At 41.0% G+C, this 14,726-nt stretch overlaps 1 protein-coding gene and 1 long non-coding RNA gene across 2 annotated transcripts in view; both read left to right on the forward strand.

The window, feature by feature from the left end:
* Window positions 1–14,726, forward strand: part of LOC138976869 (THO complex subunit 5 homolog) — a 103,497-nt gene that overhangs the window by 86,250 nt on the left and 2,521 nt on the right. The window contains exon 2 of the mRNA XM_070349754.1: window positions 13,136–13,371. Coding sequence (XP_070205855.1) covers window positions 13,137–13,371 — 235 coding nt within the window. The 5' untranslated portion in view covers window position 13,136. The remainder of the gene's footprint in view (window positions 1–13,135; window positions 13,372–14,726) is intronic.
* On the forward strand, window positions 4,063–11,040 carry LOC138976868 (uncharacterized). Its single transcript, XR_011459200.1, has 6 exons — window positions 4,063–5,072; window positions 5,415–5,456; window positions 5,996–6,074; window positions 6,714–6,810; window positions 7,416–7,462; window positions 8,391–11,040. It is a non-coding gene; the product is annotated as an uncharacterized lncRNA (long non-coding RNA).

Below are 14,726 nucleotides of genomic sequence, written 5' to 3' on the forward strand. Positions count from 1 at the left end.
CAGATAGGTCTTTTTATCCTATTTATAATTAACAAATGCCGCATAGCAACTCATGCGTGCGTCAATGAAATGATGTGTCCAAATGTTACTACCCTATAGAAGATCAGTATTACGTTTTGCGCATGTTCTTTATATTTTTCTCACAATGTTGTCACTTTTAAACCTTTTAACAGGTGGTCCTGAGTTTTATCTTTTTCTTAACGAAACTAAAATTGAATTAAAAATCCATGTTTTTAATGGTCCTTCCCCTAGGAAGTCAACGCATATAAAGGAAAAATTATGAATATTTCTCTTACAAGGATCTTATCGTATATTTCTTATTGCCCCACCCCCCTCCCTTATTCATGGAGAGCGGGGCCGGGGTCCTATCACGGTCGGGCTTGCTTGGTCTTGCCCTTTTCTTTCCCTCCCTTTCTTCTTTTAGCGTATCATCAACTCATGTCCCTAAAAGGAAAATTTCCTGTGAGGACGTTAAGGACCCCTTTTATCAGTAAATTGTTTTTTCATTCTAGCTGATAGCGGGGTGAAGATCAGTGAGCTGGCCAGGGTCCCCCCGCCCTCCTACCCGCCCTGGCTTGAGGAAACCCCTACTATCATATACGACAGTGAAGATAATACTACCAAAAAAGATAACCCCGTCTACCTAGCTACTGTTACAAAAGAAACCCTAAACTACAAATTCTCGGAGCATTTAAAAGTCTTTACTGACGGATCCAAATTTGCAGACGGCAGCGTTGGCTGCGCCTTTGTGATCCCAGATCTCAAAATCTCAAGGAAATATACTCTTAATAAAGACATCTCCATATTCTCAGCCGAGCTATTTGCCTTGCTCATGGCATGCACTTTTATAAATGACCTCCCAGTCACACCGCGTGCGGTAGTTTTCTGCTCTGACTCGCGCTCTTCATTACAAGCTCTGCATCGAAACACATCAAATCGGGCAGAGCTACAAAGAGAAATCCTCTTTATATGTCACCAGTTAATCGCATCCGGCACATCCGTATCATTTCTCTGGGTCCCCTCTCACGTAGGGGTCCGGGGAAATGAACTGGCGGATGTCGCTGCCAAAGAGGCGGCAGAATCTAGCCCAGCTAACACTAACATCGGCTACTCAGTAACCGAGTTCTACAGTAAAATTCGTAAACTCATTCGAAGTCAGAACGTAACATCTCTGTCCTATCAACCCATTGATATGAACGATCTACACCCCGATCTCCCAACAAACCTCCTCACTATCTTCAGACGCCTCCGTGCCGGCGGCTGCCGCTTTCATATCTTTAACAAGTCCTGCCATTGTGGAGAACCCTATTCATTCCAACACATTTTCGCTCCATGCGCTACAAATAGAATTACCTTTAAAACCTTATATGACCATATGCAGCTCCATGGTCGAGTCCCCAGGATTATTTGCGCAGTAGCAGTTCTCTAGGCTGGTCACACAGCTTGCTGCTGTGCCGACTGGTCAGGGACTCGGACATGGGGCTGTGGGTATAACTAAGCCCAGATTATCACATCAGCGTGTTTCAGTTTGAGGTCGAGTGGCTCCCGCCATCCCTCCTGATTCTAGCGACTAGCCTCTAGACAACATATCCTCACCCTAGGCTCACTAGTCGCCAAACTGTACATATTTTTATTTTTTTTACCACGGCGTTCGTGGCTTACATCTTAATCCTTTTATTTGTATAAAGTTTTAAGATTTATTGTTCGTGTTCCTCTTACTTGCTCATCTATTTGCTTTTACTGGTGATCCTGAAAGGTTCCACCTTTTAACTCGTTTTGAATAAAAAAATCATTTTACAAACCCGTTATTCAAGATATAGAATACAGACTTATAATTCTTACCAAGAAACATCTGAACTACTTTTCATTTTAACGAATTCCACAGAGCATTATCATCTCAACCCCACCCACTGCCCTCCTCTCCTTATTTTTATTTTTATTTATTTATTTTTTATTTTTGAAAGCGGACAAACACTCAAGTCCTTAATGGCTTAAAACCGTAGGACTTTTAATATTAATTTTAAGAAAAATTGTTTTTTTCGTATGTTTTGTTGTTGTTTTTTGAAAGTGGACAAACACTCAAGTCGTTAATGGCACCGTGGGACTTTTAATCTAAATTTTACTACTTGTGTCACATGTCGTTCTACAATGACATATATACCGTCATGTGAGGTTTTTTTGAGACCTGACAGTACATTTGTCAGGTGATATTGAAAGTAATTTGGTAAAAATCCTGGGTGAGTGTGAAGTTACACACTATGTAGTAAATATCTCACTGTGTGTGTCTCAGACACAGAAACACACACAACTGACACAATTCAATACTAGAGTGTAAAGGGAATGGAAACACACACAACTGACACAATTCAATACTAGAGTGTAAAGGGAATGGAAACACACACAACTGACACAATTCAATACTAGAGTGTAAAGGGAATGGAAACACACACAACTGACACAATTCAATACTAGAGTGTAAAGGGAATGGAAACACACACAACTGACACAATTCAATACTAGAGTGTAAAGGGAATGGAAACACACACAACTGACACAATTCAATACTAGAGTGTAAAGGGAATGGAATAGCCAACTTGCACAATACCCCGCTTGGATAGCTCTCCGGTACGAAAGATAAGGAAGATTCACTTCCCTGCGGGCACATTTTTTGCTCTCAAGAGTTATGGTTCCTTCCATACAGAACAATCACTGATCAATGGCTACCAAACAGCAGAATTTTCATGCGATTGCAAGTACCAAAGTTGCAAAAATACCTCAAAGAAAGAAAAATACATTTTGACGTCGAAGAGAATTCAGCCATCGCTTCACAAGCGCTGGTGTTCTCTGACTTGTGTTAAAAAAAATTGATCGCCTTTCCTTTGTGTACGGGCCATGCTTGGATACTTCGGACGAACTTTAGGATTATTAGGGTTATTTATTCTTGCGGCTAACATTGCTGCAGCCCACTGCTGCACAGTGCAAATTCACAATTTTCAAGGTGAAGTGTCTGCACTGAAATGCAACCTCTCACAGTTTGAGGCAGATCTCGCAAGACCCAGCAGGGTATTGCAGATTTATCGCGCGACTTCGCTGTGCTAGCCGATAGGGCAAGTCGCCTATTGCTTTGCACAGATTATAAGGTATAACAATTGTAACAGCCAAGTAACAAAACATGGTTCCACTAACATTTTGAGGAATGTAGACTTCACATGCGAGTAAAATCGGAGTTACTTCCCTTTAGAAAAATAACTTGAAGCTCTTCAGCAAGAGTTGGATAGCACACATATGGTCTCAGAAAAAAAAGAGTTACCTTTTCTTAGCTTGGTTATGTCTACTTTATGGTGGGACAGACATACATATAATTATGGGGCAGTGAAGGAAATTCCGACAAGTAGGCGTTAACGTCAGTCTCTACATCAAGATTGTGCGAGTCGCAAAAGAATTTGTCTTGTAATAATAATATCAGAATGATTATCAAATTATAATATCCTTGCTTGTTTTGTTATTCTTGATTGTGGAAAATTAACAATCGATCTGTTTTGGCAGATTACAGAAATCCGACAGCACCAGAAATAGACCACCACTATAAGCAGAGAGTAGGTATAACAGAGTAACTTCCCTTAGAAAAAAAGATCTTTAGGGCTATGAGCTCTGATAGATGGTACGCACACTGGACTGACAACAAATCTTGGTTGGTAAGAAAATATCAGAAGTTATTCTCTGATGGTTGCTGGTGGTTTGATGTGATAATTAGTGAGTGTTTGATTCAAGGAAACATTGTTGTGCTTGTGTTTGAAGGGAAGTGTTACTTGGGAGACAAAGACAAATGATTAAGTGATGTGTTTACATCTGAAGGTTATCCACTGAGTGAACTTTCTGGTTCATGTCACTAAATCGTGATATTATTCTTTGAGACTTGACAATATTCATTGCCAAGTGACTGAATCAAGTAATGTGATTAGGGCATTATCTACCAGGTAGTATCCCCCATCCTATTGACGATTGTGGGCCTACTGATGAGGTTAGGGCATTATCTACCAGGTAGTATCCCCCATCCTATTCACGACTTTTTTCCGTGACCTTTCGGATTTCATGGGGGCTGCCATTTTGGTTTTGATGCGCTTCCTTTTCCGGTTTACGTATTTTCCGGTTTAACATAGCATTTGCGTTTTTTTGTCAGAAGAGTGATATTTGGTTATGAAGGAAGTCAAGTCCGCCATTACCTGCCACCTCAGTTGAGTGTTTACTTTGAACTTATACTTGAACCGTAACAGTGTGTAGCCAGTTCACAAGACCTGTTCATCTTCCTACCAGTTCCAACTGTTGTTATCAATGGGTCGCGCAGCTGGAGGAAGTGTTTATTTCCATTCGGAGCCCAACTTCAGTTCAAAACCAGTCAAAAACTGGCCTTGACATTCCCACATTACGATACCCTTGAATGACATTAGATCTACGTCGTTTCCGCTTGCCAAAATCCCACATGTTACATGTCTGCTCTTCGAGTTGTTTGGAACTTAGTTCGAGTATTTTCTCAAACGTAACTTTTGACCCAGCTGTCAGGTAGGCATCATGAATTAGACGTACACTAACACTGGCAGTTATAAATCATGTTGTGCAAAAGACTCGAAAGAAGTAGAACATTGTGGAAAATCGGGAATGCTTTCTCAGTTTGTGCACCCTGGCAACATTTAGCAGGAGAAAAAAAATGCATATGCCTTCCTCTGCAAAAGTCGCGCGAAGAATGCTGAACGGGCAGCGACGACTATAGCTGTTCTTCTTCAAAGTAATAAACTACCCCCCAAACCCCGCTGCAAGTTTGTGCGATTTACTTTGTGGACATGAAGCCAGCAGAGGACTCAGGAATGCCCACTTAATTCCTTGATTGTACTTCCGTCACAAGAGCTAAAAGAACATTCAATGTTCGTTAAATCTGTGGATCAAGTGACTCACGAAGCGGAGGAAAAGAAAATCACCGGCAGATCTGTACAAGATGTTGAATTCTGCCAGGGAAACGAAGCCGCCCTCACGGCAGAGAAGTCTCCGCCTACGAAAATCAGTAGATCTAGAGCAAGGTAAACATACGTTTTTCAAAGCTTGTTCACAAACACATACACACACACACACACACACACACACACACACACACACACACACACACACACACACACGTACACAAGCACACACACGCTCACACCATCACACACACACACACATGAAAGAGATGGAATAGCTGATCGAGTGATGACAATGTTGATTGATAAGTATTTTTTGGTGCGGTGAACTTGAGGCTATATATTGTTCTATCAATCCATCGATATATTTTACACTTTCACCCCAGAAATGAAGCACGTGTACACATATTGAACAAAAGAATCATTTTAAGCTTTCATTGGCATTGTTTCCTTTTTTTGCAGACATGTTGGCAGGAAGTGAGTGTTTCACCCCACTCTTGCAAGGTAGGTTGATCACTGATGACAAGTTCTGATTGTTTTTCCTTTTTAAACGGATGACAATCCGTACTCTGCGGATGGATCTAACCGAGATGGATCTAACCGATACACGGAAGCAACATTGGGAACAAACTGTTATTCAATCTGTGAATATTTCATGTGTGAGGGGTATAACTGCAAGTAGCCTACGTTCGCTAATGTAGAGAAATAATGTTTGACTCAAACTTCAAGTTAAATTGTTTCTGCTGTCAGAGCCATCTTTCTGAAGGAACAATATTTTACATGCCACTGGATTGTTGTATATTCCTTCTTATTTTGCAATGACAGGCTCAGCTTTCATTTGATTGTAATGTGTTTCTTATTTGAAGCTTTGTATCATAAAAGCTCTGTAGAAGTGTTGCACTTGTTTTGCAGACTGCATTAGGCGTGGTACCTATTGCACACACCCCCACCCCCCCCCCCCCCCACCCTGCCTATTTATCTAAAACACCCACCCACACACATACACAGGGTGCTGACAAAGGATTTTTTCCATTCTCCTTCAGGCCATCGCTTAATTTCTTGCAGACTGAGGAGCAATGGACGTTTGAGCAGCTCCTAAACCTGGGGCACACAAGCCACAAGGTAAATAAGGTATCAGTATATGAACAAATGTTTTCCCTTTGATTTTTATCGCATCATTTTTTCATAAAACTCTGTAAATTGTGGCAATTACACATTATGCCAAAAACATTATTATGAAGAATGAAGATTTTCAACTTATCATTTGAGAAATGAAATCAAGCATTTTTGTTCATTCTGTATTTGATTATTATTTTCCAGTCTTTGGGTTGGCATAGTGGGTGAAATAAGGGTGAGGAGTGTCGGTTGGTGTTATTTTTTAGGTCTTGGTGATGTAATATTTTCCCTATGGTATTATTCATGGTTATCATAGTGCAGATTCCAGGGAAACGGTTTTTTGAACAGCCTCTTAAACTGAAAACCTACAAGGTCAACAACATAAACAGGTTACTGGTGTCTCGGGCATTGATGTTTTTAATAAGATTTGCACAGCAATTTTTGTGTGTGTAAAGAGATAATGAAAATAAAGCATAACAACTTTTATATTTTTGAAGTGGAATTAAATGTTTTCATTTTTTTATTTTGAAGTGTTTTTGTATGCAGGTTTTATTGGATGGTAGGGGGGTGGTTTTGATGGTTCTGATTTATTATGATGTAAGGGTGTTTTTTTTCCTTAATTATTTATTTAATTGGTTTATGCAGACTTCATGGCAGCCACTGACCTGACGATATGACAGCCATGAATATCGAACGCAGAAGAAGAAAAAGAAGAAGACAGTCTAACAGGAAAATAATTCTGGTATGCTCATAATGTCTATGCCAGTTAAAAAAAAGTCATGAATTGAAGTTTACCCAGGTCGTAATTGTGACAATGAATGTATCCGTAAACGCACCAAGAGACTTACTTAGAAAAATTGAAGTCATGCATCGTCAATATGACTACAATCACAAACTGAATAAGGGGAAATCATGTCAATTTGGTGGTCTGGATCATCAGCTGTTGCTCATTCGCTATAATGGTCTACTTGACAAAGCCTGTCTTCATGTGCTTCTTTGTTTCTTTATACCTAGTGTAGACAACATGTAGGCGTTTGCAGACTGTTTATTGTATTGCTGTTGTTTGTTTGTGAGTAAAACTATGGTGTGACTTCAATTGTTTGAAATTTGTTGTGTATGTTCTACTTTGTGTAAGGTGTTTCTCCATGCCCCCAGAAGAACCGACATTATATTAAAACCTTCATACCCTGAAAATACTTGCATACTAGATGTTGTTTCTTATTGTAATGATTGGGGACAGGCAAGCTCTTAAATTGTGCAAGCCTTCAGAAAACTGTCAAGTCTGATTTGCTAGAACAAGCGATATTAACACGTTATTAAGATGAATATTTGATTAAATATGTGCAGGAACTACTTCAGCAGATTCATATGGCCAGTCTCACAATGCAAGGAAGGTGAGTAAATTGAATTATGTCTTTCCCACCTGTTCTGTGTTTAGTGTCAGCCGTGATTGCCTGATGAGAATTTGAAAACATGTTGCTAACTAACATGAACCCAACCATGAAACGTGATGTAGGTGAGTAGCCCATCTAGAAAAACGAACCTGTTCTAATTCCGAATTAGAACAGGTTCTTTTTTCTAGATGGGCTACTCACCTACATCATGTTTTAAGGTTGGGTTCATGTTAGTTAGCAACATGTTTTCACATAGAAAATGGTGGGCACCTGAACAAATATCTGCACATTACAATGAAGTCTTACTTTGTGATCTGATGGTTTAATAACCCCCCACCCCCAAGAAGAAGCTCACATAACTACCAACTACACAATTTCATTACAGAATCAAACAATGGGAAGAATCAGGATTCAGCAGTGCAAGGTCGTTGAGGGGGATAGCTATCACTGGGCACTCAGCAATGAATAGTTGAGGTTTTCACGGACATTAACAAAATCCGGTAACCTACGGACAGTAAATTTCACAGGGAAGGGAACAAGAACGTCAAACATGGAAAAGTATGTTTTTTCTTTCAAACCATTGATAGAGCTCTGAAGCTTCACACAAGTTTTGCAGAGAGAGCACTCGGCCTATTCATTTTTGGCACTAAAACATGCGCACACACAAAAAGAAAGTTTTTAAAAAGTGGCGCCGATGTATTCTCACACTCACAGCCTTAGAATATTGCAGTTTGTATGTTACCAAATTGAGGCATGATTTTACTCCATGCAATTACCTGACCAAATCTGCGACAGTCGGGCAAACTTCGTACAAGTCGGATTGGGCCTTCAATCAAATACTCAGAAACCAGCAGCTACTGTAAGTAATACTAGTTTTGTTGTTATTTTTTACAGCTTGTACTGAATGTGTTTTCTTTTATCTCCTCAGAATCGAGTCAGCCAGGGAAAGACCATTGAGAGGGAGAGCGCACAGTAAAGCATATATGGCATGCACTTCGGTGGACCAGTGCCATCATCTTCATAACAAGAGATGCAGATCATATTTTCTTATGTTTAAGTATAGCTGTTAGCAAAAGTATTTGACGATTCTTCGGTACGACTTTCGTGTTTAATCCTATTAGCTTGTGCACAGCCCCAAAATCTGTTTTATTTTGATTTATCATTTATAGTTTGAATTTTTTTTAATGGAATTAGTCCAAATGTAAATACATCTAAGGTTGCAATATTGTTTTCTTGTATATACCCTTAAAACTACCTCTTCGTGTAAACAAAATTTAATTGTAAAAAGAAGTGTTTGTTCAAGGGAGATAATTTGAAGCAGTTTTTTTTTTAAATCAGTAAAACTGCGTAGTGACATCCTCAATTAAATAAAAAGAATAAGGAATAAAGGTATACACACAGGTTGTACCCATTTTCTTGATTGCACTGCTTTTAAGTAGAACGCTTTTTTTCTCAGAATTATTTTACAAATAAAATTCAAGGGAGGCAATTGATATGATAAAAAGGAAGAATTTTTCTTTTCTTAGAATACTGTACACATTTAGTAAAGTATAATTTACAAGACAAAACACAGGGTTTTTTTGTGTTTTTTTCTGTGCCTACTACTTGACAAGAGAACCACGAGATTTGTGCAGATTATTTAAAATTTTCTGTTCAGTATATTTTACAAAGACAGATCCATACAATATCTATAATTTTGTAATAGATGTTTACAATTTGTGGGTATGTTTTTTTTTTAAATCAACAGTTCGGATAGCCACAACAAGTGTGTTTGTCTTGTGATTTGAGAGCTTTAGCACTGGATGCTTAGAATCCTCTTGATCATTTACTTCAGTAGGTTAAGCCACCTTCTCCAAAATCTTCTCTCCTATTCTGTGCTTACTACAGTGGGTTTGACAAGAGAACCACGAGATTTGTTTTTGTACATATGTTGCTTTTATTATTCTGTACACTTTAATATTTTAATCCTATGTGCACATTTTTTTTTTTTTTTTAACTGTGGGGTTTTTTTTGTTTTTTTTTCCTGTATTCAAAGTGTGTATGGAAACCACAACCTGTCACAGCAGTATTATTAATCTGGATCTCCCTGCTAAGAACGTAATTAACAGAACGTGTGCATGTAGCTAAAGAACGTAAAAAGAATTTCTGCTACTTCTCTCAAAATACGTCCATCCTCACACTCATATTTTCTTAAAATAATATTTGTTCATACAAACATGTTTGCGAATTATTCAATTTTGCGTAAAATATTCAATTACGATTTCTTTGTGTGTTGCAAAATTATGTAATAAAATTATGCAAGATCAAATTCAAAACAGCAATAAAGCTGCTGACGGCAGAATACCTCTGTTGACTTCTCTATCTGTTGGGTCAAACTATGCCACAGACATGTTTCTTCTAGTAGCTCAATATCATGTGATACAGTCTCAAAGACAGAACAACACAATAACCTTTTTTTGTGTAGATTCGATTGACTTTTTCCTGAAATAAAATATTCATGAAGCGGGTTCTGACTGGGTTAATATATTTCTGGAAAGCTGAACAACGCAATGCGTCTGTGACTGGTGAAGAAGCAGAGCTGGAGCTTTTTGTATTGTTTGTCGTTGGTTTTATTACACACGCACTCACATACGGTCAACAAAATGTTGCATGTTCCTGCTTGACAAACAAATGCCTGCATACATGTGTGCACGTTCGAACGTACGAACATTCATACCTGTGCAAACAATCTACCACTTCAAGTTCAACACCCAAACCCCACACATTCCTCCAAAAGGAGTCTGAAATATAATACTGGCATTTGTTGTATTAAACGAGGACCTCAACTTCCATTGTCTAGTGCATGTGGGTCTCATGTTATACGTGTGAAACCACTTACTTAAAAAAGAAAAAATCTTGTAAGCTTATCAACTAAAAACAAACAAAAAACGAACAATTATATTCTTAAACAAACTGGTTAGAATAACAGATTTAGGAGAATGCAATGCAAGGAACATCTTTATCTATCGGTCGATGCTTAGATCTAGAAAAGCACCCACTTATTCCAGTATTATAGAGAAAAAAAATCCAATTGAAAAAGTTTCAGATCTAGACAAGGCAGCACTAGCAGCAATTTTAGCTAACAAAATCGAACTTGCCCTGCAGTCATGCAAGGTCGAACCACTTTCCCTGCCTAGTGGGGATTTGGCGGGTAGAGGGCCGGTGCTGGCACACTCAGAGTGAAACGACATGTCACCTACTTCGATAGCTTCTCCGGATTTACGTGTACAAACAGCGTCCGGGTTTACCGCTTCGATTCTAAACCCTAGTTTCTCATGTTGGTAACAAACTGGCTATTTGTTTATCAGATGTGTCGTTGTTCCACATTAAATGATGCTAGAATGCAAGGTCGCAATCATTTGGTTATCAAACCAGGTTGTGTTCTTTTTTTTCATCACCTTTTTCCGCGCAAACAGTTTTGCGCCATTTCTTTTGCGCAGACTGGGCGGGACAGGAAGCGGAAGCGCATCCCTATTTCTGATTGGACAATGATGCCGACGCCCACTTGACCCCCACTACAATGTCAAGGTCGGAAAGTCGTGAATTGATGACTGTGGGCCTACTGATGAGGTTAGGGCATTATCTACCAGGTAGTATCCCCCATCCTATTGATGACTGTGGGCCTACTGATGAGGTTAGGGCATTATCTACCAGGTAGTATCCCCCATCCTATTGATGACTGTGGGCCTACTGATGAGGTTAGGGCATTATCTACCAGGGTGTACTCCCCATCCTATTGACGCCTGCACTGACTGTGGGCCTACTGATGAGGTTAGGGCATTATCTACCAGGTAGTATCCCCCATCCTATTGACGATTGTGGGCCTACTGATGAGGTTAGGGCATTATCTACCAGGGTGTACTCCCCATCCTATTGACGCCTGCGCTGACTGTGGGCCTACTGATGAGGTTAGGGCATTATCCCCGAGTACGCAGTAGGAGGGTCCAGCAGACTTTAATTGTGTGTGTGTCTGTCTGTCTGTCTCGACTTAACAGCTTATTGCTGGGAAACTACTGGGCGCAGTTCGTTCAAAAGTTGATACACTAACTTGATAATAGGTCCGATTGATCGTATTAAAACTTCATAATGTTACCTGGGACCTAAATGCCCCAAAAAACACAAAAGTTCTTGACGGTTGGACGAATTCAATCGGAGCGACAGCCAGCCATTGAGCTGATAGAACAGCGAAAGACGTCACCCAGTGACGAGAAAAGCGTGATTTCCAAGCCAACCAGCGGGTGGGGATTATTTTGGTCTCGGTGAGACTGAAAGAGAGAGAGTCGTCTGCTGCAGATCTGTCGTCTGCTGCAGGATCTGTCGTTTGCGTGCTGTGCGTGTGTGTACAGGTGTGTTCATTTTGTGCACATGTGTTAGTGTTACTGTTTGTGTGTGTGTGTGTGTGTGTGTGTGTGTGTGTGTGTTTGTGTGTGTGTGTGTATGTGTGTATGTGTGTGTGCACTTCGCGTGCTGGGCGACCTAATTTTAGCACCCTAGGCATTTGAGTTCACTGGGAAAATTGTCAGAGTTAGTGGCTTGGTGGCCAAAGTGATCCGGGTTCGATTCCCGGCATGGGCGTCTATTTTTACACCCCCGGTATAGGGGTGTGTATAGGTTTTGCTCGATGTGTTTGTTTGTTTGTTTGTTTGTTTGTGTTCGCATATAGATCTCAAGAATGAACGGACCGATCGTCACCAAACTTGGTGAACAGGTTCTATACATTCCTGAGACGGTCCTTACAAAAATTGGGACCAGTCAAACACACGGTTAGGGAGTTATTGGTGGATTAAAATTATACAAGGACTTAGAGAGGGACATCTTAATGGTCAAAGGGAAATAACCATTCTCACTCAGTCACTGCCACCAACTGAGAAGGTTATTTCCCTTTGACGCGGTTGTTTTTCCTACCTCGTAGGAATTTCTTGTTTTATTTTATTTTATTTTTTTTAAATTCTTGTTTACTATTGTTTATTATGAACGTTTTAATGTTTAATTTTACTCTAATAATTTTTTTAAATGTGAAAAAAAAATGTTTTTTTTAAAAAAATTTTTTTTAATCCAAGTGATCCGGGTGGAAAGCGATTCGTCTATGCACCATGGGAGAGTTTGGTCAGTACGTTGCACCATGGGAGAGTTTGGTCAGTACGTTGCACCATGGGAGAGTTTGGTCAGTACGTTGCACCATGGGAGAGTTTGGTCAGTACATTGCACCATGGGAGAGTTTGGTCAGTACGTACGTTGCACCATGGGAGAGTTTGGTCAGTACATTGCACCATGGGAGAGTTTGGTCAGTACGTACGTTGCACCATGGGAGAGTTTGGTCAGTACGTACGTTGCACCATTGCCTGACCTATCTTGTTTTGTCCGCAGCATGGGAGAGTTTGGTCAGTACGTTGCACCATGGGAGAGTTTGGTCAGTACGTTGCACCATGGGAGAGTTTGGTCAGTACGTTGCACCATGGGAGAGTTTGGTCAGTACATAGCACCATTGACTGACCTATCTTGTTTTGTCCGCAGCATGGGAGAGTTTGGTCAGTACATAGCACCATTGACTGACCTATCTTGTTTTGTCCTCAGCATGGGAGAGTTTGGTCAGTACATTGCACCATTGACTGACCTATCTTGTTTTGTCCGCAGCATGGGAGAGTTTGGTCAGTACGTGGACCGTGTGGGGCGACCCTACATGTGGGCGCAGTGGCTCGGCGGTCTGCAGTTTCTGGACCTGACGGAGTCGGACACACCGAGCGGCTCGACCAGTATGACTGTGTGCGCCAAGACCTCCATCAGCGCCACCTACATGCAGCAGAGCATCAAGCGGCTGCGACAGCGCCTCAAGGCGCGCCACAGACTGCTGCGCCAGCTCTCTTCGTTGGGTATGTTTTGCCAGGCCTGCAGGTTGGTTGGTTGGTTGGTTATGGTTGGTTATGGTTGGTTCAGTTAAGAGGATCTTTATACACAGTGGACCTTATGCCGGCAGGTTGGTTGGTTCAGTTTAGAGGACTATCTTTATACACAGTGGACCTCATGTCGGCAGGTTGGTTGGTTGGTTCAGTTAAGAGGACCATCTTTATACACAGTGGACCTCATGCCGGCAGGTTGGTTGGTTCAGTTAAGAGGATCTTTATACACAATGGACCTCATGCCGGCAGGTTGGTTGGTTGGTTGGTTGGTTGAGTTAATAATAATAATAAGAACATTTATATAGCGCTAAATCAAAAACTTTCGTTAAAAAGGCTTGCTGTAAGCACTTGACATCTAAACTAAAACGTCATTCACACTCTTTACAATGATGTACAAGAACTTCATGTCACACTCTTTCATTCAGTATAGCACCATTCACACAGTTGTTATTAAGAGGACCATCTTTATACACAGTGGACCTCATGCCGGCAGGTTGGTTGGTTGGTTCAGTTAAGAGGACCATCTTTATACACAGTGGACCTCATGCCGGCAGGTTGGTTGGTTGGTTCAGTTAAGAGGACCATCTTTATACACAGTGGACCTCATGCCGGCAGGTTGGTTGGTTGGTTGGTTGGTTGAGTTAAGAGGACCATCTTTATACACAGTGGACCTCATGCCGGCAGGTTGGTTGGTTGGTTCAGTTAATAGGACCATCTTTATACACAGTGGACCTCATGCCGGCAGGTTGGTTGGTTGGTTGGTTCAGTTAATAGGACCATCTTTATACACAGTGGACCTCATGCCGGCAGGTTGGTTGGTTGGTTGGTTGGTTGGTTGGTTGGTTCAGTTAAGAGGACCATCTTTATACACAGTGGACCTCATGCCGGCAGGTTGGTTGGTTGGTTGGTTGGTTGGTTCAGTTAAGAGGACCATCTTTATACACAGTGGACCTCATGCCGGCAGGTTGGTTGGTTGGTTGGTTGGTTCAGTTAAGAGGACCATCTTTATACACAGTGGACCTCATGCCGGCAGGTTGGTTGGTTGGTTGGTTGGTTGGTTGGTTGAGTTAAGAGGACCATCTTTATACACAGTGGACCTCATGCCGGCAGGTTGGTTGGTTGGTTGGTTCAGTTAAGAGGACCATCTTTATACACAGTGGACCTCATGCCGGCAGGTTGGTTGGTTGGTTGGTTGAGTTAAGAGGACCATCTTTATACACAGTGGACCTCATGCCGGCAGGTTGGTTGGTTGGTTGGTTGGTTGGTTGAGTTAAGAGGACCATCTTTATACACAGTGGACCTCATGCCGGCAGGTTGGTTGGTTGGTT

The sequence above is a fragment of the Littorina saxatilis genome, linkage group LG9, assembly GCF_037325665.1.
Source record: "Littorina saxatilis isolate snail1 linkage group LG9, US_GU_Lsax_2.0, whole genome shotgun sequence".
Lineage (NCBI taxonomy): Eukaryota > Metazoa > Mollusca > Gastropoda > Littorinimorpha > Littorinidae > Littorina > Littorina saxatilis.